Source organism: Xiphophorus couchianus, chromosome 1, assembly GCF_001444195.1.
Source record: "Xiphophorus couchianus chromosome 1, X_couchianus-1.0, whole genome shotgun sequence".
NCBI lineage: Eukaryota > Metazoa > Chordata > Actinopteri > Cyprinodontiformes > Poeciliidae > Xiphophorus > Xiphophorus couchianus.
This window is the reverse complement of record NC_040228.1, coordinates 1,321,822-1,348,981: the sequence shown is the minus strand read 5'-3', so window position 1 is coordinate 1,348,981 and position 27,160 is coordinate 1,321,822. Positions and strand designations below refer to the sequence as shown.

General features: G+C 39.5%; 2 protein-coding genes across 13 annotated transcripts in view; both read right to left on the bottom strand.

Annotated features, from left to right (window-relative positions):
• LOC114159411 (Ral GTPase activating protein non-catalytic subunit beta) overlaps nucleotides 1-12,201 on the bottom strand; it is a 28,923-nt gene extending 16,722 nt beyond the window's left edge. For 5 of the 12 annotated variants that reach the window (XM_028041408.1, XM_028041840.1, XM_028041523.1 and 2 more), the window contains exons 1-11: nucleotides 12,045-12,201; nucleotides 11,007-11,228; nucleotides 8,892-9,094; nucleotides 8,030-8,196; nucleotides 7,293-7,479; nucleotides 7,067-7,198; nucleotides 6,589-6,767; nucleotides 5,518-5,586; nucleotides 4,778-4,929; nucleotides 2,571-2,799; nucleotides 1,954-1,989 (exon numbers count right to left, since the gene is read on the bottom strand). In XM_028041408.1, the coding sequence (XP_027897209.1) occupies nucleotides 1,954-1,989; nucleotides 2,571-2,799; nucleotides 4,778-4,929; nucleotides 5,518-5,586; nucleotides 6,589-6,767; nucleotides 7,067-7,198; nucleotides 7,293-7,479; nucleotides 8,030-8,196; nucleotides 8,892-9,094; nucleotides 11,007-11,183 (1,531 nt within the window). In that variant the 5' untranslated portion in view covers nucleotides 11,184-11,228; nucleotides 12,045-12,201. Of the gene's footprint in view, nucleotides 1-1,953; nucleotides 1,990-2,570; nucleotides 2,800-4,777; nucleotides 4,930-5,517; nucleotides 5,587-6,588; nucleotides 6,768-7,066; nucleotides 7,199-7,292; nucleotides 7,480-8,029; nucleotides 8,197-8,891; nucleotides 9,095-11,006; nucleotides 11,262-12,044 lie in introns of all 12 variants that reach the window. The other 7 variants (XM_028041677.1, XM_028041761.1, XM_028042013.1 and 4 more) reach the window with 4 other exon arrangements.
• A 1,820-nt stretch (nucleotides 12,202-14,021) lies between these two features.
• vwa1 (von Willebrand factor A domain containing 1) lies at nucleotides 14,022-26,611 on the bottom strand. The gene is made up of 6 exons (XM_028017291.1): nucleotides 26,222-26,611; nucleotides 19,091-19,648; nucleotides 16,917-17,243; nucleotides 15,943-16,218; nucleotides 15,416-15,691; nucleotides 14,022-14,989 (listed from the first exon to the last, which is right to left on the bottom strand). Exons 1-6 carry the CDS (start codon nucleotides 26,295-26,297, stop codon nucleotides 14,961-14,963), a joined length of 1,542 nt encoding a protein of 513 aa, XP_027873092.1. The 5' UTR covers nucleotides 26,298-26,611; the 3' UTR covers nucleotides 14,022-14,960.
• Nucleotides 26,612-27,160: the final 549 nt, after the last annotated feature.

Here is a 27,160-nt window from a genome sequence, read left to right as displayed (position 1 = left end):
TAATAGATTAGCATGACTCAAACAAAGTGAAAAAACTGAAATGGGGAAATGGTGTCAACAAACTGGCAACATTATGGTTGAGACAAATGGTCAGTAGATGAAATCCATTTCATCACCTTTGGAAAAGCACTGAACAAACGCTGGTGGTCTTTTTTAACTTATATATACTTTATCTATCTATCTATATACAGTACAGAGCAAAAGTGTGGACACACCTTTTCATTCAAAGAGTTTTCTTTATTTTCATGACTATGAAAATTGTAGATTCACACTGAAGGCATCAAAACTATGAATCCATACATGTGGAATTATATACTTAACAAAAATGTGTGAAACAACTGAAAATATGTCTTATATTCTAGGTTCTTCAAAGTAGCCACCTTTTGCTTTGATTACTGCTTCGCACACTCTTGGCATTCTCTTGATGAGCTTCAAGAGGTAGTCACCAGAAATGGTCTTCCAACAGTCTTGAAGGAGTTCCCAGCTTAGCACTTGTTGGTCCTTTTGCCTTCACTCTGCGGTCCAGCTCACCCCAAACCATCTCGATTGGGTTCAGGTCTGGTGACTGTGGAGGCCAGGTCATCTGGCGCAGCACCCCATCACTCTCCTTCTTGGTCAAATAACCCTTACACAGCCTGGAGGTGTGTTTGGGGTCATTGTCCTGTTGAAAAATAATGATGGTCCAACTAAACGCAAACCGGATGAAATAGCATGCCTCTGCAAGATGCTGTGGTAGCCATGCTGGTTCAGTATGCCTTCAATTTTGAATAAATCCCCAACAGTGTCACCAGCAAAGAACCCCCACACCATCACACCTCCTCCTCCAAGCTTCACGGTGGGAACCAGGCATGTAGAGTCCATCTGTTCACCTTTTCTGCATCGCACAAAGACACGGTGGTTGGAACCAAAGATCTCAAATTTGGACTCATCAGACCAAAGCACAGATTTCCACTGGTCTAATGTCCATTCCTTGTGTTCTTTAGCCCAAACAAGTCTCTTCTGCTTGTTGCCTGTCCTTAGCAGTGGTTTCCTAGCAGCTATTCTACCATGAAGGCCTGATTCACACAGTCTCCTCTTAACAGTTGTTCTAGAGATGTGTCTGCTGCTAGAACTCTGTGTGGCATTGACCTGGTCTCTAATCTGAGCTGCTGTTAACCTGCGATTTCTGAGGCTGGTGACTCGGATGAACTTATCCTCCACAGCAGAGGTGACTCTTGGTCTTCCTTTCCTGGGGCGGTCCTCATGTGAGCCACTTTCTTTGTAGCGCTTGATGATTTTTGCAACTGCACTTGGGGACACTTTCAAAGTTTTCCCAATTTTTTGGACTGACTGACCTTCATTTCTTAAAGTACTGATGGCCACTCGTTTTTCTTTACTTAGCTGCTTTTTTCTTGCCATAATACAAATTCTAACAGTCTATTCAGTAGGATTATCAGCTGTGTATCCACCTGCCTTCTGCGCAGCACAACTGATGGTCCCAACCCCATTTATAAGGCAAGAAATCCCACTTATTAACCTGACAGGGCACACCTGTGAAGTGAAAACCATTTCAGGTGACTACCTCTTGAAGCTCATCAAGAAAATGCAGAGTGTGCGCAAAGCAGTAATCACAGCAAAAGGTTGCTACTTTGAAGAAACTATAATATATGGGGTATTTTCAGTTGTTTTACACTTTTTTGTTTAGTGCATATTTCCACATGTGTTATTCATAGTTTTGATGCCTTCAGTGTGAATCTACAATGTCAATAGTCATGAAAATAAAGGAAACTCATTGAATTAAAGGTGTGTCCAAACGTTTGGTCTGTACTGTATATATATATATATGACAAGGAGTGGGGGGGCATGAAACCATGGTGGTAATGACAATGGTCATGAGAAATTCAACTGAAAAGCAGGAAGATTTGTCAAGAAACGCAAATCAAGTGAGGAAAAGAAGCTGCCGTTCCTACTTACAAGATTTATAAGAAAGGAGAATTTGGATAAAAGAGGCTGCAAGATAACAGAAATAGTGAAGAGAGACAAAAATCAAAGCAGATCCGATATTTTGGGATCAATTCATTGTATTTTTTAGTTGTTGTGTTTGATACATGACTTTTGACCCACTGAAAGTATTGGACAGTATATCAGACATGGTAGACACGTGCAGGACATTACACCAAAAAGAAGAGATAAGGAGAACCAATGATGAGCCAAATTACTTAGTAAAACTAAAAGCAATAAGTGCTTTTGAGGATTTTTAACAGAGAACATCACTGTAAACCAAATCCGTAGAATATAGTTGTAGCGTTAGCCAGGTTTAGATTAGCTGTCTGATGCAAAATGGATCAGGATCAGATAATAATCTCATCTGTGGCCGCTTATAACCAAGCCCTCCCAAGCCCTCCACACACAGAAAACAACAAAGATTCAAAGACACGGTGACAGAAAGAAAACAAACCCCAACAACTCACGATGAAACAGAACACCACCACAACAGAAAAAATAAATGCACTAATGAACAGCAACATAACACGCAGAGTGGCACCATGCAATCAGCTGAGAGTGCCGCAGCCCACCGGCTCCCTGCTTACCGGTCATGCTGGGGTCCCGGCTCAGGCCGCTGTGCAGCTTGCAGTGAACAAGAGCGGCGTCAAAAAGCCACTGGCCAAACAGGTTGAGGATGCTGTTGACCTTTGGCCTCGCCGGGGCTGGCAGGGGCCGGGCCTCCCAGCTGCTCTGGTTGGGGCTGGACAGCAGAGTGGGGGAGGATGATGGCTGCTGCTGCTGCTGGGACGCTTTGGCTGGCTGGCTGCTGCTGCTCTGCAAGGGGCAAACCGCACATTCATTTTTAAAACATACACTTCTCTGGATTAAAACAACAATCAGGATACACATAGTCTTATTAATACAACGGTGTATTAGGGTCATTGTAGGTAGATTTTTTTTTAAAAAAGGGAAAGTTAATTTATTCCCAAAAACTTTAGACAAAAGTTACCATACACCTTCAACTTTTCACCTTTAAGGTTACAACCAAAAACTTCAGAGATTGTGATTTTGTAATATGGACAAGGAGTCTTTCGTAACTGTGAAGTTGAAGTGAAATTAGATCCAAGTCTGAAAACCGGAGTGAATTTCTGTTCATCCACTCAATTAATGTTCTGCAAACACATTTCTAGGAGACTAACATCTTAGAAGAACTGTTGCTCCAACATTCTAGCATCTTTATAAAACCCTCTGACCAACTCCAACACACACACACACGCCCACGCACACCCACACAATAAAGCGAATATTGCAGACTGTGTGATTAAATAGATTTTGCATCTTATCTGAAGAGTTTTTGTTTCTTAACTTTCATGTAAAATTAAGAAATATTACATTAATCCCAACAAATTATCACATATACTTTTTGAGAATCAATAATTTGTTAATTTTGTAAAACATATAATTGAAATAAATAAATCACAGGGCCGCAGGTTTACGGAGCTCACCGATGTGTAACATAATCATTTTGGTTAATCTGTCATTTTTTCTTCAGCTGTTTCACTTTATTTTATAAAGAAATTGGACTTTATTTATTCCAGAATGAAAAGCCGGTAAGAATAAAAGATGAATAGCACTCATACAGCTTAATGTCAGAAATCAGAGACGCACAGGGTCACAAACTTTAAAGATAGCCACTCGCTGCTTATTGTTTCACACTCTTACCTTTTCAAGAAGTCAGGTTTTGACCTTTGAACTTGAAGTTTCAGAATCTCTATTATAAACCTTTCTATTGAAACTCTGGCTCAATGTACAGGGTTACATCCCGCTCAAATCTCAAATCTACTGCAGCCTCTAACAACTTTTTTCCAGGACAGTTTTTATATATCTAAATTATTTACAAGTCGAGTAAATTCAGATTTAGATGGCCGTTTCAGAGAGGAGAGGGATTTCATTATTTTTTTGTTTTTAAATCTAGTTTTATTCATATTTTAACAAAGTAAGTTTGCTATAAATGATTTATATTGCTGACCAGATTTTTGATGAAGTGTGTTTTGATGAAGTGTGCTCTTTTCTAACATTTAGCTCCCTTCACAGATTCTCCTTCAGATTCAAGCAGAAACTCAAAAACTGGGAACTCAAAAACATTAATACTACTTCAAGTCACAGGAAAAATGTCGGAAAAACAAAATTAAAATATTCACAACCAACTCTTCAAAGGGTATGAATAATTTGAGGCTTAACAGAATCTCTATCCATTGTCCTATCAAGTTTGTCCTCTGAATTCTTTAAAATACAAACTTGTATACAGATAAATGATAAAAACAACTTTGTGGTAGTTGAACTAAAACATTTGTAAGATACCAACAGCAACATGCTATTTAAAACATGTAAGACGTGCTCTCATATGAAACTCCAAACCTTCATTTCTAAACTGTAACCAAAAAGTGCTGCAGCTTCTCCAACAGACCTGAACCAAACGATCAGCTCATCATGAGGCCTCCTCTAGTTAGAGTTTAGATTGGGTCTAAAAAACAGAAAATCAGACCTGACCCAGCCCGATCCTGATCAGGCTAATTAACTTTATTCATAGCCTAAAGTAACCCAACATATTTTACTTGTGATTCTATCGCTTTCATTTTTAGACTATTTGAGTAAGCAGTGCATCTTCTCCTGTTTCTAGCTTTTGTTTAGCATCTTCCAGCTCCATCTAGTCTCCTGTTGTAATGGCAGAGTGAAAAAAGGTCAAATCATTTGGGACACCCCTAGAGTAACTCAACTGTACGTTATGGCCGTGTGAAACAGTCAGACTTACAGTTGAGCTCTTGCTGGTGGTTTTCGTGACCACCGCATGCCGCTGTTTGCGGCTGTGTGGGGGTGTAGTGTTGGCGATGGAGGGGGGCGGAGACATACTCAATCTGTTCACTGGGGTGGGCGGGGCACTGTCCGCCCGGGGACGTGATATACCTGTGAATAAAAAGGCAGCGTCACCATGGAGGCAAAACCTATTCACTCTCTAATCAGCATTCAGGCAAATGATGAGAAAAGAGAAAATGATTTGGGGTAAGAGATTTAATCAAAGCCCATCTTCATTGGTAAACATGCGTTAGAACGGTTAGATGTGAATCACCAAGATTGGAAATGCACTGATAATGATTGACACTTTGAGATCGGAGTAGTCCCCTGTTGATGATCTGATAGTTTAGTCTATCTGTGAGCTACAGTTTATTTAGCAGTAAAACCTACAGTTCTTAAAGTTCCAGTGTGCAACGTTAAGGCCAATCTAGGTGCAAAAATGCTATATATATATTATAAAAATGAACATGAAGGTCAATATTTTGCTTTAAAATAAGATAATCAAATCACTCTCTTTTGTACTAGAGCAGCCCAGAAAGCTCTAAGCTTCAGAGCAACTATATTCAATTTTGGTGGTCATTTTATTCATTTATTTTTATTGCTACATCCTACACACTGGACCTTTAACACGATCACCGCAAAAAACAAACCACATGTCCATCATGTCTCATTAAATGATGCGTCAGCTGATGAGTGTACCATGAGAGAGCGGCAGGGGACAAAAAGAGAATGCCCTCTCGCGTACGTCTCTCTTTTCAACAGAGACACCTACAGTGTGAAGAGAAAAGTACATGCTGACATGTTTCTCCTGAAATGTGGCTGACATTGTTTAGAACCCTCCATCTTCATCTCACCGAGAGGTTCTGACAAAATCAGAAAAAGGAAGGCGCAAAAAAATTCAATGCACAGATTTATTTTCATGATCAAAATAAAGTCAATGTTTTGGTCTGTTTGTTGTTTCCATAAAACCACTTTTGCTCAGTGTAATGTAGTGTTTGCTGTTCTGTTCAATATAACTTTGAATTTTAAAACATGTTGGTATGAAAGAAAGTCAACCAATTTTTCAAAGTGGTTTAAAGACAATTATGCTTTTGGAAAAAAAATGGCAAGTTACCACTGCTGGGCAAATTCCTGGTGCTCAGCTAAAGACCGGCTTCCCCTTTTCACATTCCCTCTTTTTCCCCAATAACTTTATTTCAAAGAAGAAACAAAATAAAAGACAGTGAAGAACCGAATGTCATAAATACCATGCCTAAGGTTATTATAGAACGTGTCAATTTTCATGTCAAATTAAATTGGTGCTTGCAGGGGTTGCAGTCTTTCAAGGGCAGATATCATTTGAATTGAAGTTAGCATTTAGCATTAGCATAAATAGCATAAATACTGTGTTGCTTCAGCGTTAGCAGAACGTATGTTTATGTTATTGCTTTAGGGTTGGAATAACTGTTAACGCTGCAAACCACTGCAAGTTACTATGGTAACACCTCACCAATATTTCTTCTTGCTTTTTTAATAATGCTGTCTCTTATTCACTGCTACTAGTGTCAACATAATGAGGGTTTACTAAAAATATTAATGTAAGTTTCTACTGCAATATGATATGTAAGAATCTGTGTGTAATGACAGCCACATCTTACACTAATAAAGAATGATCCACACATTTCCACTGTTAAGAACTGTGTTCCTTTATAGTGTTTAGCTGACATTTTTTGGCCTTTGTCGATGTCATATCTGCTTCAATGTGATCCATTTGTCTGTGCATCCTCTTACCTAGGAATGCATCCACGAGGCAGCTGATGCCCCTCATGGCCCTGAAGAAGATCTGGGGTAGCTGTTTCAAACACGGGTGCAGAACTACTTCATGAGGAATCCCACTGGAGATCAAAAACTGCTCTTGAAACTTTGGAGTGGTGCTCACTATGGCCGGATTGCTCAAATCCACCGGGTTGCTGGAAATAAACGAGATGCGAGGCATACTCAAGATTAGGTACACAGTTTACAGATCCCAATAAAAAAAAAAACCCAACTGAACATGTAACGAGTGAGACAATGACTGTATGAGGAGGAATGAACTAAAAGGCAGGAGGACAGTTGGATTCACTCAGAGTTAAAAGGTTAAACTATTCATGTTTAAACATTTTTAGAGGAACTAACTTTCACTTCCCCTTAAAAACAGACCAACATCCAGATCAGGTAGAGCTGTCATTTTTCTAGATGAATGAAAATATACAGAGGAGGTAAAATGCACCCTATCATGTGAAGAAAGCGATACCACGTCTGTGCCACACAGTCGTTGTCCATTTCTACGGGAATCAAGTTGGCGTCTTCATCTGGAACTTTAAAAGGTGGGAAGGATGGTCCGTGAGTAAAGCGCAGCAGCCTTGAATGTGAAATAAAAATATGCATTTTTTTAACAGTAGATAAATAATAATAAACTACACAAACTCATTCTATTGCTTGCCTCTTAGTCCTACCTTGAAGTCAGAGCGCAAGCTACTCTGCTCCACTGCTCTACAACAGGAGGATGATGTCTCCAGTTGGACAGCATTTCCCTTGCAGTCTTCCAATATGGCGGCGTGGGAAAGCAGCGGGTGCATGCAAGAAGCCACACCTCAAACAGAACTGCCATCAGCTTCTCTGCCAGTTTCTCTGCTACGCCCACTGAAAGGAAGAAGCAAAACTAAGTTACGGTTTGTGTTCACAAGGAACAAATGAATGAAGACTGATGGGTATTTTCTCAACCTATATAAAAAGAACCACAGACAACGTTACAGAGTTTTCAACCAAATTCTTGCAAGAATTGAGAAGGCACAGAGGATCATCTCCTACAAGCCGATCTCCTTGCGTTCTGCCATCCTGCTGCAGAACTTGTCTTTTTATTAGCAGAGAAGGGGAGTGAATGGAATGTGGGGGAGTGATCTTAACAAAACAGGGGGGCTACCCTGATAACAATTAAGGATAAACAGAACTAAACTCTACACACAGACAGTTTTACAACTAAGGAGTATCTCAGGAAAGCCCCCTAAAGAACTCTTATAAAAACATGCGTGAGTTCAAGGAAAGGTCTTACACACAGTTTATCAAGTTCCTCCTCTCTGGGGTGAGAACACTAAACCTTAAAACTAAACAACAACTAGTAATATAAAACTACTAATGTAAGAAAGATAACAAAACATAATAATTCTAACAAAGATGCTGGAGCGCGGCTTACCGCCAACCGATGGAGGAGCAAGCAAGGTATCGTTGATGCGTAGCAGGAAGAGCAGCAGCACCTCCCAGGTTTCCCTCACCATAGAGACAGACTCTCGTGCCAGCTTCTGGACTGCTGTCAGAACCTGCTGGCAGAGCCTGATGTGGTTCAGACTGTGCTGCTCAGGCCTGCGAGCAGAAACACACAAATCAAATTATTAAGGAAGGAAGCACCGATCCACTTTTTTCACTCCCGATACCAATACTTGAGGTTTAGTATCGGTCGATACCGATCCAAAACAGAGAAACAAGTGAAGTCACTTAAATGAATTAATGTACTGAATTACTAACTCATTTAATAACTCTGCACCAATACAGCACATTGAAACACACCAACAGCTTCACCAGCTAACATGGAAAAACAACAACTGTTCAGTAGCTGCAATTAGGAGTAAAACAGCCAATGGAAAATAAATGATAAACAAAATGAAACTAACCAAAACAATAGATTTACTATCTTGGTCAAACATGTAAAAATAAACTGCAACAAATTTTCTTTCAAATGGTTCAGAAAGAGCAATTATAAATTCTAAACACAACGTAAAATAAATAATAAAGCATGACATCACACAGAGCACAAAGCATAGAACTAGACTGATTAGATCAGCCTTATGGATTGGGTACACTGTCACTGATATCCCATCTAGAATTGTTTTCAATATCGGCACCAGTACAGATATAAATATAAGATCGGTGCAAATCTAAATATTAGCTCATTTACAAATGACTATTTAATAAAGCTCAATAATCCAGGTAAAGACAGTTGTTACTGGGCAAAGATTAAATAATTACATTAAATGAGGAAAACTGAGGCAGGTGCATACCTTGGCACAAATACGTTGTAGAGATGTCGCAGGATGGTTTGGACGTACATATTGGGTTCCTTCACCACAGGCTGGGGCATGGAGTCCCTGGGTGACACCAGCGCCATCATCCAGTCTGTGTACACGTCCACACACAGCTTGACAGTGTCACCCTCTAAGGGCAGGGTCAGGCCGTAACACAGCACCTCCATGGTCCACTTCACCTGGGAAGCAGAGGGTTTCCAGATATCAGTCACATGGGGTTTTTCCAACTAGTCTTTAAAATACTTCTGTTAGTTTATAAATCACTAAACAGCTTAACACCATAACACATGTTTAATCATATGACCATCCAGACCAATCAGGTCTTCTGGTTCTGGTTCTGCTCTGCCTCAGAACCAGAACTAAAAATAGAGAAGAAGCATTCAGCTTCTATGCACCCCAGATCTGGGACAAACTTCCAGAAAACTGAAGAACAGCTGAAGCATTGAGTGCCTTTAAATCAAAACCCAGCTGCTTAGTTGCCTTTGGTTTATAATAATTGGAATATTGATGTTGATGTATATTCACTCAATGATTTTGATGGTGGCATTTGACTAAATCTGTTTGTTTCATAATTAGTTACCGTTTAGTTTTATGATTTAAAGCACTTTGAACTGGCTTGTTGCTCAAATGTTCTTCACAAATCAACTTGACATCATTAGATGATAGAACAAAATCATTAGAAGATAGAACAAAATCATTAGAAGAAAGAACAAAATCTGTTCATTTCTCTGATTAATGCTTCTGACATAATAATAAAAACCAATATGAGAAGTCAGGGGAAGAAACTATTTAAAGGGAAACTATTTTCTACAAGACAATGCTACCTGTTTATTAAGCCTGCTACAAAAGAGGCCTGACTTCAGAGGTATTGATTATTTTGCTCTTTTTGTCATTTCCGACATATTTTGCTTGAGCCATAAATGACTTTTCTGATAATGAAAGGAACTGACAGCTGGTACTATCAAAGAAAAAAGAATCTTAAACAGGTTTTCTTGATTTGAATTGCATATTTGTGAATCAGTTTCAAGATTCCCAAGATTGGCTCAAGTCAAAGATAACCTTCAGAAAAACAACAATAATGCAAGCAGTTTGAGAGGCATTTTATTTAAACAAACACTGACTCACAAACTGAGATATAGAAGAGACATTTGCTGCAGCACTTCACTCACTCACTCATCAATCACTCATATGAATAACTGCTAAGAAAGTATCTCTAATTTAACAGCATGAGAGTCTGAGATGATTTAAGCTAATGGAGTTTAAATGGTTTGTAAGAGCAGGAGGGAAACAATATCACCTCAGTTTTTATCCACACACTATTATCTCATCAACGACATTATGAAAAATAAAAATAAAAGAACCTAACAAATTACAACCGATTGTCCCAGAAGTTAGATATACGCTTTCTAAACAAAGGGAACCAATGTAAAGGAAACTGTTAGACTGAAGATGAACAAACACCAGCATGAGTAGAAATTAGTTGGACCTTCTTATTAAATTAGATTTTTCTTGCATCCCTGTATCTTTGTTGCTCCAATTGGACAAAAAAAATACTGAAGTGCAACATAAAATAAACAAATAACCTAAGGTGAAGGTTATTATGAAGCCTTAGAACAACCTTAGAAATCTGAACAGATTTTAAGATTAAAACTAGAAAAACAGATCAAGTCCTAATACTAACAATTATCTGATTTTAACTAAACTCAAAACAAAATGTATCAAAGACAATGCAATTTGACTAGCATTGTTTTTCTTTTTTTTTTTGCTTTTTGACCTACTGATCCCCTCCCAGAGATGATCAAGGGAAATTTTCCTGTTTCTCTCATTGGAGCAGCTCTAATTATAATAAAGTTAGGACACAGACAGGCTGGTGTAAGAAAACTATTTTTTCAGTTCAGAAAGTAAAAAAAGACTCAGTATTTCCCTAATTTCACTATAAGTTGTATTGTTTAAGGAGTTACTTGTAGTGACTCCTACTGAATCACAAAACATACATTTACGAGAGAGAGAGTTTAAAAGGTGAGCAGATTTTTAGAAATAAAAGGCCATGAGTGACTGCTGAGTGTTTCCCAGAGCTGCCAGCTTTCTCACCTCTTTGTCTGATTTGAGGATGTTTTCTGTGGCCACAGGGCTCACTGCCGTGCCCAAAGGCTTGACCACTGCATTTGCCACCTCTGTGCCCACACTGGGAGGGTAGGTGTGCAGGACGCTGAGGTGACCCTGGTCGCTCTGCACCACCAGCTGCAGCGAGCGCCACTCGGAGTACATGCTGCTGGCGTCTGGTCCTCTTGCCTCACACCTCCTGCCTCCCGCCTGCAGACACACAGGCCAGCTGTAGCAGACACACTACTAGGCTTATCATTTAGTTACTGATCCACCACAGCGGTTTAAATAATACTTTTCTTTGAGTTGATATTACTCTTAAATTAAAAATTTTAGGATTGAGCAAAACTGGATGCAAACAAGCAGGATCAAAACTTATGGCATAAGATATGAAGAAAGAGCGGTTTCCTAAAAACCAAAGTCTTTGGCACACCCTAACCAAATGCAAAGCACCACGGGTGTGTGTAAAAGTCTATAATCACCCCTTCATGTCTCCCTTCCCTGTAAACATGATATGTCAGTCAGTCCGGATGTTAATGCTGTTATTTTACTTCTCACTTTCTACTAAAAACAGTTTAGCACCTATAAAAAAAAACAACGTGTCTGTTTACTTTAGAAAGAACAGTGGCCAAATGATCACTGTCAAAAACCTAGGATAGTTACCAAGCACAGGAATCACAACCAGGAAACGGATCTTCCACCGAGCAGCTTGTTAGCTTTAGCCAGCATCAAAAAATCTTCCTAATCTTACAAATGGCTTTAGCTGAAGTTAGCATGCATGTGCTTTGCTTAAATGTTGCAAGACCGCTTTCCTGAACGTATTAAAAAGATAACATCAAAGTTCAGCAGTTCTCGTTACAAACATATCACTAAATTGAAACTACGTTGTAGTTGTCCGAAGCTAGCCTTGATAACGTTCGCTGCGTTAGCCTCTTCGTTGACATTAGCTTGCTGTCGTTTCTGCAAGCTAACTTTGCAATGGCGCTAACGTTTGCTCATTAGCTGAGTAGTTGTTGTCTGTTTTACCTGGACCAGCTGGGGATGTTGTCATAACAGGCCTCAGAAACTCGCTGTTTGTGCTTTCCGTGTAGCGCTCCGCTCTAAACCATAACAGCCTCCATCTTCGCAATGTCAGGGCTCGGATATTGCAGCTTTGACGGGTCTAACGGGAAGAAGGATCCGGTGTGTGGTTAACGCCCCCTAACGGTTATTGCCGGTAATTACGTCCTAGAAATGGAGCCAATGATAGATCTTTTGCATTGTTTTCCTTTCTCCAAAATACAACACTACATACAGCACCGCTTTAATAAGCTTTGAGTTCTTGGTTACCTTTTTTACTTCTTCTCTGATTACCCCAGGCCAGATATAGAGAGCCAAACATACCCGTTTCTGGGATCTACATAGCCCAGTGCATTCTGGGATGTTTATGTTTCATTGCAATGTTTCCGCTCTTATGCACACTACAACCTCAGCTGCATTTAACACAGGTGAACTCCAGTCAAGTTGTAGTGATATCTGAAGAATAATCAGTGAAAATCAGACACACCTGAGCTCAATTTTGAGTATCAAAGCTGTAAATACAAATCAAGAAAATTATGGACAACCCTAAGCATCCTCTTCACAAGACTGACAGAAAAACAATGTCTTCAGTCAGAAGTTTTTTCAAGTTAGTTGTTATACAAACAGCTACAGGAGATCTGTCTTGCCCATCATCACCATCAGCAATAACTCTTTGAAGAACCTTGAATTAACATGAACACAGCAACATTTAATTTCCTTTTGGGATAAATAAGCTATTTTTGAATTTGAATATGTACTTATATTTAAATGCATATAATTTCATATCTGTATTGCAAAACTGACTATTAGTATGCTTTCTTTTTGTCATTTTATGTGGAGAATCTTTAAAGAGGCAGTTTTATGTATTGACTCATTTGAGCTTTTCATCATGTTTAAATGTTATTCCCTCATCAAAGAGATTCCTAGAGTTTTGTTTTGATTCTTTCATACATGTTTGAGAAAAGATTTAATCTCCATGGATGGATGGGAGCAGCAAAATGAATTAAGAGGTGTATGCATTACAAAACACAGATTCAGTACGTAAAAGAAAAGATACAACAAGATAGAATAACAACAATGTAATATGATATGAGACAGTGGGTTATTAATTATACAACATTTAGAATTTAGGAAGGAAAAACATTAAGAGAATTGGTCATAAGAACATTATTAATAAACTCTTAATAAACTATTTTTTCCATTTTATTTTAAGATGTGTTGCGCTGTGATTTTTTTTTTTTATAACATCAACAGCCACCTTGGATAGAAGTATCTGAGTAAACATCTACTGGTTATTTTTTTGGGGTGTGCTAAAGACAGTACCTTTACCCTAATAAAAATACTATAAAAATGACATATAAATAATAATAAAAAAATTGCTAAATAAATTTTTAAAAAATAAGCCAAAGGTTTGACTTAAATCTAGAATTTATTTGTTCAGATTAGCTCGGCTAACATTTTACTATTACAAAATAGGATTAATTATAAATGATTTTTCAAACCTTTAATAGAAAGAATGAAGACAGAGCTAGTGAAAAAGTAAAGAAAATGAAACTTTGGATGGTAGAAACCGGAGTAAAATTGGGAAAACGATTATCTTTGTAATACCAGGAATCATTTTAACCTATTTATGGAACCAGTCAAGAGTCAAAAAGATATTTTTGCCTCCCTTTGGGAGAAGTTCCTACTTATGCCACATCATTCTCAAGTGTCCACACAGATAAATTTTAAAAAGTGGTAATTGTAAACTCTTGCTAGAAAGAGAATAAATTATCATTCCCAATCTTGTCTAGGATAGGCTTAGCGAGTCCTCACTTGTAAAGTTGTGTTACCTTGTAAAATTTTTGTAAGCTTATAAACAGATATGTTTGATCTGTTGTAATACTCGACATTAAGTATTTAACCTATTTTACAACATTAAGAATGGACAGCAGCATTCATATACATGTTTTAAGTAAGTTTATTGAAACCTTGTATGAGGTTTTAAATGGAAAACAACAAAAAAATAAATGCAGGGGAAAATCTGCAGAAAGCTAGTACACGACTTTACAGTAGGGGGCAGCAAACACAAGCTGTAAAACAGTAACAGTCAAAAAACATAAACTGAAGCTCCATATAGACTCAAAGTTGTTAGTTCCTATAAGGTTCTCGATAAATAAATATGAATTATAGACCAATATATAGATAGCAACTCAATGTGACTTTTAGTTGCACACATCTGTTTCATATGCTGCATCTGTCTGGTTCCAGAGTGAGTGAATGTTTTGTATTTAAAGCTCAAAGCAATGCAAAAGATTTTGTTATTCAGAACTTCCCTTTTACGTGACCCTGCTGCACTCCCCAGAGTACATACAAGCAATCAATGAAAGTCTTAAAGCATGTGTTGAGCAAGAAAAGTGATTTAAGTACAACATTATTTGTAGTAAATGTGTATCAGATGTTCCCATGGTGTTAAGAGTTATAAAAGAAAATGCAGATTTGGACACATGGTGTGCATATGTTGTAAAGCTCTTCTGCAAAACATCCCAGAGAAGCCATCAGCATTCCCAGCCTTCCCTGCTCTGGGTCTTCAAAAACAGGCCGCTGAAATATTCCACATTGCTAGCTTGGGTCATTTGATCAAAGAAATTTAGATCATCTACGGGTGACAAACAGATCGGACAGTAATAAAGACGATAATACTTTTCTTTGAATTTGAGATGTTTTGCAGTCAGTATGTGCGGCAGGTTTATGAAGTGCCTGCTCCATGAGCCAAACCACATCTCTTCTGGATCATGTCCACAGAGGGGGAGCGGTACTTTGAAGAATTATGGAAGGCAGTCAGCATTCTTTCTCATTATCCTCCCTCCTTCTTTGGTAAGGTGCACGTGTGACGCAGGGCTGCTACGACTGGAAGTCGTATCCCCAAGCATCTGAGAGGAGAAAGAGAAACATTTGCAACCGATTGGGATCATATTTAAACTCCATGTAGATAAAAAAAAAAAAACAGTGCTGTTTTTTTGGTTTGGTTTTGCATGTAAAGGCGATCATAATTCAAATAATCAAGGGGAAAAAAACCCCAAATTTTCCTACATGCTGACAGCTTTAATTTACATGGGTGTTTAGATGTACAAATATGTCTAAGTTATTGTCATTTGAGGGAGAATTACTCCCTCAAGTGATTATATATTGTATATACTGTATATAGGTATAGCTATATAATTTATCTGTTTATTTTTTATTATTATTATTTTGCTTCCACTTTCACAATGCACTAGTTTATTTTCGGTTTTTCATATGTCACACTTGTCACATTGCTAATTTCATAACCCAAATGACCTTTGTCTTTCTGGACTCACCTGAGTGAAACTGTGCTGTGCAACACAGTCCATCCCCCCTTGCCGTTCGATAAATGGGAGACACACAAACTCTGGCATAAGGGGGGAGGTGTGTGAGGCGCGTCGACAGAGAATCGGGTGGAAGGTAAAGGGAGGAGAGTTGGTTGGCAGCTGAGCTTTGCTGCCCCTCCCAGGTGAGCCAGTAGCCCCTCAGACCAGCTGTGCTGCCCCTCCAGTCCACCTGCACTGAAGCACTTCCCACGGTGGTGAGCTGGAGGTCGTCCAGGGCTGGAGTCACTGGGCACAGAAAGCTCCTAGCAGTTAGTCAGGCTTTATACCAAAAAGATTGGAGAAGTTGAAAAACAGAAGGCAGCAATTTTGGGACTAAACTTGAGACTGCAGTATGAGGATATGAAGGATAAATTTGATAAAATAGGAATTTCTATTCATAAAAGTATTATCAATAATAGTCAAAACTATTATTAATAATCTGTACCAGAGACCATGAGAAAACTCAATCCCAAACTCAAACTCTTCTCAATGCTCACCTTCTTGTGTGCAAACTTTAACTGACATCGATTTCTGCTTTCCTGAGGTATGCCGGGCAGTCACTGTGACCAGGTATGTTGACCCTGGCTGGAGGTTTCTCAGCAGGGTGGAGTTCTGTGTTCGGCCCACTGTGACGGTCTGGAGATTGCCCCTGGGCAGGGTGGAGTACTCAATGTAGTAACTCGTGACAGTGTCTGGCTGAAGAGGGCCCCAGCTCACCCGAGCACTGGTCTCCCCAGACTCAGAAATTGTTACAACAGCTGGACTCTCAACCACTACAAGAATAAAATAAAAAAATGATCATGGTAGACACATTTTTTCAAAGGTAAGAAATACTGACTGATGTCCAAAAAACGTTCTAAGGATGTTTTCACACCAGATAGTCCAGAAGACTCGGTTCTATTGAGGTCAAAAATCACAATATTTGTTACATTTTTAGCTGATTTGGTTTTCTTTCACACAGCACTGAGTCAAACGATCCGAACCTTTGAAAAACCTGTTACCCTCCTTGCCTGTGGGGGCACTGCACCAAGAATCAAAGAAGGAAAAGACACAAAGATCTCAGACAAAGACATGAGCTCAACTTCCTTCTTCACAAGATTTAAACAAAAATAGAACAGTCTCATAGCATCAGATTTTAGCAGTTGAAAGGCTTCTTTTTAGTAAAAGATATCAAACATTTCTCCCTCTAGCATTTGTTTTGGTTATATTTTCCCAGAATACCCTACACTATAGTTCGCTTCCTGCTTTTGGAGCGGTTTTGAACCAGAGACAAAGGTTTTTAGGCAGACCAGAGTCAGTTTTTTTGGTCCGTGTTTGAGTTCGATTGCGCAGTTGGTTCCCCAAACAAACCGTTTGGATAAGAGTTAAGTTAAAGCTGACTAAACAGAGCTGGTGTGAAGGCACCCTTAGCTCAACAGTACCAGAAAATAACAGTGCACGTTTCTGGACACAGTCTGGGAAACAATCTAACCTGGCTTTGTTGTGAAGGTGGTGGAGAGTGTGTTAAATGTTATTTCGTTAGACTCTGGAATCAGGCTGACAGAATAGGTGGTGTCTGGCTTTAGGTCAGTCAGTCTGAGGCTATTCAGCTGCGTGGACTGGATCAGTCTCTGGTACTGGTTTCCACCGGTGCTCGGACTGGTCCCTGATCCGCCGCCGCCACCACTGCCTCCAGTTGAAACTTCACCAAAGCGAATCTCGTAGTGGCCCGTCAGACCAGACAGAACGGGCCTCCAGTGGAGAGAGGCCGAGTTGGTGGACACGTCTCGTACATGAAGGCGCTCAGCTTTGATTATCTCTGTTTGGGACAAAACCAGGAGATTTTATTGGTACTGCAGTGCAGTTTAGGGGCTAGGAGTAATTTGGTCAAGTGTCATAAGTGTCAACAAGGAAGGTGGCAAAACAGATAGCTAAATATGTCCAGACTTCAGACAGCCTCCCACAGACACAGGCTCTGCTTTCTAATTGCATTCTTTACTCCTGCAATTGAAATAACCAACCCGTAAACTGTCAGCAATGAAACAGCTACAGAGAGCATTGATATATGTGCTTAGATCTTTGTGCTAATTAAGGACTACTGTATTTCGCCTACATATACACAGGTTTTATTTATGCTGTGCATCATATCCTCTGTATGCAACATAAACTGTTATGAAGTGGGCTCTGCAAAGTAATATGCCAGTTACCTAATGCAGCCTGAGAATTGGGCAAACTCCCTACTGTGTATTTATGTATGTCTGACATAGTGTTGGAGAACGTAGGAAGGGAAGTTGAATCAGTAATCCATTAATAGATCAGCCGGTCACATTTCAGAGAGTCTCAAACATGCAGGAGTCTCATAGTGTCCTGGTATCCTGTCTATACTTACACTGGAGGAACACCATGCCTTACTGGCAACCCACTGCACTTACTGCAGGTCCAACAATAAAAGAAATGTCTACAACAGTTAATGTTTTGTTTAAAGGACACTTTTGGTAAAAATTCCTTTACATGTTTTCTGTATGGTTCAACCTCAGTCTCAGTACAGCTGGATTTTATTGAAATCTCAGTGGACTTAAAGTAATTTCATTTTACATAACTTGTTCAATATTTAGCATTCTATATGTTGGTAATAACTGAATAATCACCCAACAACTGAAATCTGTAAATTTTCCTTCAATCATCTCTGAGAAGTTGTCAGCAAGTAAATGCAGCAAAATCCAAATTTTCCTCCCAATTCATTAAAACCATCAAAACTAAGAACTTCAAACATTTTCAGTCAGCAAATACATCAGCTGACAGGTTACAGTTTGATGCTCTTTTTTAGTTCACAAAAATAAAATATATATCTATATGTTTCAATGAAATAGAGGAAAATTATTAGTGGTGAACCGATTGCAGTTTTCTGGCCAATCACAGATTACGATCCTTAAAAAGTCTGAACTGCTGATTCTGATTTTGGCCGATGCCAGTTTCTTTTGTCTGAAATGTTGCTAAACATAGCAGGGAAGTCACTGAGTTGGCAAAAGAGGGGTTAACTCCAAACATGCAAACATTTCCTGATTGGCCTTTATTTTTTGTGTTAAATTTTGGAATAAAAATAAGACTTTACACAAATTGTGACATTTGCAAAATATAGTTTTCACTTGAAATGAGAAATTATGTAAAGTTCTTAATTATTACATTTTATAACAGTTTTCTGAGTCCTAAATATGTTTGTTCTTCCAGTAAAACGGTAAGCAGCTTAGAAACTGCCGTTGTAAGAAGTGAGAGTAAATATATTGTTATATTTGGTATTCGGTCCTCAATGGAGACTTCAAATAAAACATTTGAGAAAAAAAGTTGCTAGTCAGAAAGCCGCATTTCCATTAATGACAAACAGGGGGCAACACTTTTGTTTGCAAACTGCAAATATTTATACAAATGTCACATAGAAAATGAGCCTATATTTAACTTATTGATTAGTGATGATCGTGTAACTGATGCCACCTGTGAAAGTTGCAGGACTCTGGCCCTCGAGGAATGCAGTTTGAGACTGGTTTAGGAGCATGGCAGCCAGTGCTGCAACAGCTTATATAGTCATGGAAGAAAACCAAAGAGCCACAAGCCAAAGAGCTGAACTTAAAGCTTTTAAAATAGAAGAGCACCTTTCAGTAGCAATCTCACCAATGATGGCATCGCGCAGGTCTTTGGTGATGATGCCCATGTCGTCAATGTCCACAAAGTGCAGGTGGTTTTCCACAGGAGGGGTCACAACCTCCCTCAGCACCTTGTAATTACTGTGCCCTGTTGAGACCACCAGCAACGCCACACCCTCCTCCCGCAGCTCAGCCATCGGTCCAATCACGTCCCCTGGCTTCACCCCATCAGTCAACCACACTAGTACTCTGGGCAGCCCTTTTCTCGCCCCATCGGACGTCCCGGGGCGCAGCACCCACTCCTTGGCCATTTTGAGAGCATCCACAGTGTTGGTGTCCCCCCTCAGGGGTCGGATGTTTGTCAAAGCCCCCTGGAGGCCACTTTGGGTACTGTATCTGTTGAAGCTGAACTCCAGACGTGGCTTGGTACCCACCTGCAGCAGCCCCACTCTCACTTGATCCCTTCCCAGAGAAAAGGGGAGCAGGAGCTCCGACAGGAAGGAGAGCATGCGGGCGTGCTCATAGGATGTCACGCTCCCTGAGGAGTCCAGCAGAAAGAGGACGTCACCCTCGCAGCAGTTCAGCACTGTGGAGGAAAAAAATTATGTATATAGTCATAAACCTCCACTGAGATTCCTTCTCATTCCCGCAATATTTTCCACAATCGGCTGCCACAGAACACCCTCCCTTTCACAATCCAAGCTCCTTGGAAAAACGCTGTCTATTACAGCAATCTTATGGGGAATATTGTCAGCATCAACGCCACAGCGACATGTGCAGATAAGCAGCACTCAAAACAAACAAAGCAGCCAGTAAGTACTTCACAGGCACCGATGAATGAAAGGCAGCTAAGGAATGAGCCAAAGGGTGATTTTTTTTTTTCAAAACAAGTTGACATAAACAGTGAACAGAACAGTAGTTCCTGGATAGTTGTGGAAAAGGGAGTGAAGAAAAAAACAAACTGTAGGGAAATAAAAGACATGAAATCAAGTGAAGTGCAGAGGGAAGAGGGCAGGTCCAGGTGAGAGACAGAGAGGAATGCTGGGTAGACATATATACATATACACATGTATAGATAGATAGATAGATAGCATTTATTGTCATTGAACAGAATTCAACGAAATTTCCATTGCAGCTCCCCTGCAAAAGGTCAAATATATACAGTATAAATAAGCAAACACACAATAATAATAATAACAATATATACAACTAAATTAACTAAAGGCACTCAACCACACCAAAGAAGTAGCAGCAGGTCCAATTATGGCAAAGTACAGATAATGTGACAGTGCAAAGTGCAGAACAATATGGCTGTGTGGGGATGGGGGATATGTATGTGTGACTGCGAGGTTATGATATGTGTGGGAGGGGGGGGCGGCAGGGAGTAATGGCTTTGACGGCTGTGGGGAAGAAACTGTTTCTCAGTCTATTTGTTGTAGTCCGTATATTCCTGTACCGCTTGCCTGATGGCAGCGGCACAAACAGTCTGTGGCCCGGGTGGCTGGAATCCATTGCTATGGATCCAGCTCTCTTCTTGACCCGGTCTGTGTAAATGGAGTTCACACATGGCTGCATTTATATTCACACATATAAACATATACAGTGTAAGGAACTGAATCTAACAGAGATAAATGGCTGCAGACGTTCAGAATGGTCATTAATCCAAAGGAAAACAGCCAGACCAGTGGTTCAGAAAAACAAATCATGTGAGAGAAACAGCAATTACATTTAGTTTGACTTCATAAGAAGAAAGCTCAGACAAAAGTCTTCAGAGGTTTAGTTTTCTTTGAATCCTCTTTAGAGCTGAAGGCTGAGAAAGCAGCACAGCACCAGCCTTTCCTATCCCACATGCCCTCCATCCACACCCACACCTTTATTCCTCCATGCAGCTCAGGAAGTATTTACACCTCTCTTCTTGTTTGGACTTTGGAGTCTGTGTGCTGGTCCTTACCAACCCGCACAGCCTCCACCTAAATGCAGGTGTGGGTTTATCTGCTGAAGTCAATATTGTCTAGACCAGGGGTGTCAAACTCTAATACACAGTGGGCCAAAATTTTAAATTGAACAAAGCCGCGGGCCAAGGTTGAACAAATGAATCTTTTAAGCACTGGAAGTACTGGAGTTAGTCCAGTTTGACATTTACCTATGCAGTCTAGAGATAGGCCAAATGACCTGAAGGATTGCTTTTGTTCTGTAAATAAGGCCATTACCTTATAAGTATCCTGGTAATGGCCTCAACGCATCTCACAGTTGCACAATTGTTCCTTAGACTTAGACTTCGACTTAGACTGACTTTGTTGTCATTTTGCATGCACAGGGTGTATACAGAACGAAATTTCGTTGCATACGGTCACATCTCTCCAAAAACACTTCATGTATGCTTCAAAACTAAACTGACTAGTTGTAGGTATCATAGATACCCACCCCCAACATGGACCATTCATACTCCTACCTTCTGGCCTGATGGTCAACGGCCACATTTACAATTGAAGAAGAATGCTAATTTGAGCCATCAGAGTCGTCAGTTTGGACTCAGGGCCTTTTGGCACTGTTTCAGTAAATCTGGGGAGAGGTTGAAAACCTAGTACTCCTATTAATATGGACCCAAACAAGTTTTGATTTAACAATAAATATTGAACAAGCAAGGCTTATATAACTTAAAAGTGCAGGCGTGCAAAATTGAGTTGCTAATAATAATAATAAAACATATAAATGGCATATTAAATAAAATTTAAATAAAAATTGAATGCCTCCTTTCTGAGGTAAATGTCATAATTAGCTTCGTACACAGACTAATAAATTTGAAAATAAAATAACATAACAACTATGAATAAATCATTAAATAAACTATGAATAAACCATTCAGGCCTTGGAGTAACAAGACAAGGTGCGTAGAAAACGTATTTATTGCTCATTTTGCGACACACTGATCTACTCTGATGCAGCCAAGTCAGATATCTGGCATCTTTTTTTGGATGCCAGTTCATCAATGTCGGGGCTCAGAGTTTGAGCTGAGGAAACCTTCATTATCGAACAAAGATGTTCGTCAGTCAGACGTCTCCTGTGAGACGTTTTCGTCATCTTCACTGAGGAGAAAAGTTGCTCATATACATATGTAAACAGATATTCTGTCTCCCACCTGTCCAGAAAAGTTCTATTTTCTGTCTTTCTTTTCGCCATTTTTTGGTAGGGTAACACAGTGACAGCTGTAGTTTGAGGTCGCAGTGTGGTTTGGGGGAGAGGCACGGGGATGCGGGGTGCGCCGGGGCTTTCAATCGAAGGAGTGCGCAAGAAGATGGATCACCACCTTCCTAATACATCCATGTCCGCTACCATAAGTGCTACTGACATAGAGGAAGATGCGTGTCTGCCTCTGTCCTGATTGACATGCCAAAAAAAACAGCAGAGCATTATGGGATTTGTAGTATAAGCGGTGAATGCGGCGTCACAGCGTTGCCAATGTATAATACCAGCGGGCCGGCTCTAATATTTAATTTGAAATTGCCTCGTGGGCCAAATATAATTACACTGCGGGCCAACTTTGGCCCGTGGGCCAGAGTTTGACACCTATGGTCTAGACCCTTTACTGTCTGTGGCTGATGCAGGTAGCAGTTATCACATAACCACGGGACATATCAGACACATCATTTCAATTACAACTGGCTGATAAGTTCATTTTTATTGATTAATAGAATTTATGGTTTTTGAAGATTTAATCTTTGGAAAATATGGATTTTTTTCTATGAATGCATTTCTTGAGTTTCCATAGTTCAAAGCGATGCCGCCATCTTGGTTTGCAGGCGCGCTGTACAGCTAATTTGAACATAGGTCAACTCTATGAGGGAAAATTAGAGCCGAGCTATGATTTATTTACTTATTCATGAGAATAACGTCATAATATTACCAGAATAAAGTACAAATATTAGGAGAATAAAATAGTAATTTTATGAGATCTCCAACATGAAAAAAACCCCAGAAACTTAAAATGAGGAATGTTGAGCATCTTGCAAAATTATCTATTTGTCATGATTCCAGCCCTTCAGCTCTGCCTTGGCTGTGCTGATTGCTTATTGCCCTCACCTGCACTGAGCTGGTTCCTACTTAAACAGCTGCTCGTCGCGAGATCGTCTGTTGCCCCTGTCACAGCTTTCAAGCCTTTGTCATCTCATGTTTCCAAGAGTTGTCTGGTTTTTGATCCTGCCTGTTTTTCGACCACAGATTTTTGCCTGATCCTTCTGCTGTAGAGAGTTCTGTTGCTGAACCCTGACTGTTTCTGACCCTGCCTCCTGCCTTCTGGATTTTGGATTTTCACTGCCTGAGAACCGCCCGTGCATGACCCTGGACCGTTTTACGACTTTGTCTCTGGTTGGTGGATTTTGTCCTCGTCGTCTGTTTGCCCCCCTCAGACCCCCCACAGATCTCCCCTTGTCCATTCCCCCTACCCTCCCCCGGCTGGACTCCTGATCCCTGTGGATTCCTCGTCTCTGACCCACCGGTCTTACCACACCCTTCAACACCTTTCACCTTTTGTAAATAAAACCTTTTGGTTACCATCCTCTTGTTGTGGCTGCGTTTTGGGTTCTGGCTGAATCTGCTCTTAACATTACACTATTGGTATAAGTTTTTTAGATCATTTTTAAATTAAAATTAGCATTAAATCATTATCAATAGCAGGACTTTGAAAAAAATCAGGCAAACAGCTGTGACCTGGGGTGGTCAGGTCAGATTTTCAGAACTATATAGAAGTGTTATTCTCATTAAAATGAATTTTTTCTTATATTTAATATGGTTTTATACTATATCTATGAATGGAAATATGAAAAGCAAAACATATGACCCATGGACGATAAAGGTACTGTGAATTTCATAAACGAAACAAACATAACTTCATCAAATTCTAGTTTTCTTTTTCAAAAATCAGGAAAAGTGGTTCCTGTGTTGTTAGTCCCCATTTACTCTAATATCCCTAAATAAAACTGGCAAGAGTCCATCTGTGTTTAATAGGAATTAACTATATAATCGGCAAAGACATCGGTATCGGCCGATATTAGGTTTTTTTTAACATATCGGTCCAATGAGTAAAACTGGGCCGATATCAAGAGTTGATATTTATTTCCATCTTGTTGCTGTTTGTGTTTCTGGAGTCGGTGATGTTTATTATTTATTATTTCTGGTCATGTGACAGTGATGCAGCACAAAATTTGAAGAGTTTAACTGAAGCAGAGAAGCAATGCCAACAGTGTGGTTGTTTTTTAAACAAAGTTGAAAGGATATAGAATAGAATAGAATAGAATTCAACTTTATTGTCATTGCACTGTCACAAGTACAAGCAACGAGATGTAGTTTGCATCTATCCAGAAGTGCTCTATGAGATATAAGTATTTATTTACAGATGTACAAGACTATGTATGTATGGACTATAAGGGGTTATAGCAAAGAGATATAGATAGTGTGTATAAATATAAATATGGGAGCTATATGCACAGATTATACAGATTATACAGAATATACAAGAATGTTAGGGAATGGATTATATATGTATATAATATAATACAAGATAAATAATGGCAGATAAAATTTACAGGTTGTATGTGTGTGTGAAGAAAACAGTCCGTGATGTGTGTGTGTGTGTGAGGATAGTCCATGTGTTGTTGTATGAGAGGATAGGGGAGTACAGTCCTTATAGTTTATGTTTTATGTCAGGAGGCGTTCAAAAGCGTGACAGCTGTGGGGAAGAAGCTGTTCCGGTGCCTGGTGGTTCTGGTCCGTAGGCTTCTGTAACGCCTCCCAGAGGGCAGGAGGGAAAAGAGTGTGTGTGCTGGGTGAGTGGAGTCCTTTGTGATTTTCCCGGTATATGAAAATATATACATAAAATGTATAAATAATTTTGGTAAAGGTTGGTCATCGACCATAACTGAAATATTAATATAGGTATATTAATATTCCAGTAAGACAGTGATCCTAAACATGCAGCCAGAGCTCCAAAGTAAAGGTTTAAATTCATGCATGTGTTTCTAGCGGTTCAGACATAAACCCAGTGGCAACAAAATTCTGTTTATAGATGCTATTATCCAATCTGACTCAGCTTATGCTAAAATCAGAAAAATCCCAAGAGAATAGATTAATTTATGAGGCAGTAGGACTTCATCAACTCTCATTCTTGATTGTTATGAAAACAAGTTTTTATATATATAGTATGACTATACACTGATGATGTATAATTACTGCAAGTTCGTTATCTCATCTGGTTTCTATTAATGCAGAAGCAAAGTATCAGATCCCACTCACTAATACCATAGTTATAAAAATCCAGACTCATTAAGAAAACCACAACTGTCACAGCCGCTAAGTTTAGCCGCTAATGGTCGCAGCACCACAGCTGTTTTGATGTTGGTTTAGAAATTAAAAGCTGTCAACCTGTGGGTCATTCCAACTGGCAATGAAAGAAAATTCAAGCATTAAAACTAAATCAAAGTAGAGTCCTCATGTTTGCTTGTTTTTAGAAAACATGAAGGAATGGATGGATAGAGTTGATTAAATCAACTCTATTGATTTAATCAAATAGAGATTAATATATTGATTAATATCAATATTAATCAATAACTCAATAAGTTATTGCGTTAATTTCTCCCATAGGACTGTTCTATCCTCCCCTGCTGTAATGCTGAGAAGTGTATGTCTGATTCCTGTTGGGGCACCTGAGGCCATCCGCTGCCTGCCTGTGTGGTCCATGGATGCCCTCTGGTTTGGGAACCACCTCCTGCCTGAGGCAGTGGGACTTCATCAACTCTCAATCTTGTACCTGGAGCCATGCCATGTCAGTGAGAACAGTGGAGTAATATCAACCCCACCCTGATCCACAGAGCAGACAGTGTGTCCATTTAGTGGAGCGCTTTACTTCCTAATGGCAGGAGTCACAGACATCATTGTGTCATTAAAGCATTTAAACTCAATTTATGTTCACTGACTAAAAGTTACAAATCACTGATCACTTTATTTTAAATTAAATACGAAAGTGAAATCTAAGTATTCAGCTAAGTCTATTTATTTTTTTACTCGTTCAGGAATAATAAAGTCAACATTATAAACGAGAACAATAATTGTTTTTTTGTTTTGTTTTGTTTTGTTTTTTAAAGAAGAAGGGTTTCAGTTTCGTTACCTCCTTCAGGTGCGGAGTTCTGCGAACACACCACCACCACCATCATCATCATCCATGTTAACATGTGGCTATCCATCACAACGGCTGTGAATCGGTTCCCGTCGAGCAGAATATATCACAGACCTTCTGTCTTCCAGGCTCAACCATACATTGGCCGCAGCCCGGAGGCGCACACTTCCCTGTCAGTAAATCACTGCCAAGCGCATAATTTACGAGAGTCACATCCAGCGCGCCTTTACTTTTACTTTTTATCGGTCCTCTTCGCTGCGCATGATCAGCTAAGCTCCGGAGGTGAAATTAAAAAACTGAAGGCAAAATTTCAGACCATACGTGTGCGCAAAAAGTTTGGACCCAAATGCCCGTCTCTCTCTCTCTCTCTCTCTCCCTCTTTCTTACTGAAGATACAGTTGTAGAGCACAAAGAGGTAAACACGAGCTCCCCGGAAACAACTTCAAAATAAAATATATACAGGATGTCCTCTTTCAAATTGGTCCAAAGAATGTATATTTTGTAGTCTAAATATTGTTACTTACAATCACACTGACTGTGAAACAACAACAACAAGAAGAAGAAGATCAAGTTAAAGTAATTTTCACTAACATGTTTCTTTTGAGTGAAAGTAATATTAACATTTTTGGGTTCAGCTGGATTCCTGACTTAAATCTGATAGAGACTCCATCAATGAATCAATCGATTCAAGGTGGCAGCATGTTGGAGCAGCTCTGTTCATTTTATTCTGATTTTTTCTATTTTTAAAAGCTTTATTCCCTAATTTCTAGCAGAAACAATAGTTTTTTGAACAACTATTCTCTGGTTTTGGATGCTGTGCAGATGGAAGGATTTTTTCTGATACCTTTTTTTACTTTTGGCCATTTGTTAGGATGCATTACCATAGGAACAGGGTGGTTTGCAACAGGAAGCAGCTGATTAACATCACAA

What these genes read in the sequence shown, in the direction of transcription:
- vwa1 (XM_028017291.1), bottom strand. Translation starts at nt 26,297, where the DNA reads ATGGATAGCCACATGTTAACATGGATGATGATGATGGTGGTGGTGGTG. An exon ending in CCTGCGCGATGCCATCATTG is followed by an intron (nt 17,244 to 19,090) that starts GTGAGATTGCTA and finishes TGTCCCAAACAG; the next exon opens with AGATAATCAAAGCTGAGCGC. An exon ending in CACCTTCACAACAAAGCCAG is followed by an intron (nt 16,219 to 16,916) that starts GTTAGATTGTTT and finishes TTATTCTTGTAG; the next exon opens with TGGTTGAGAGTCCAGCTGTT.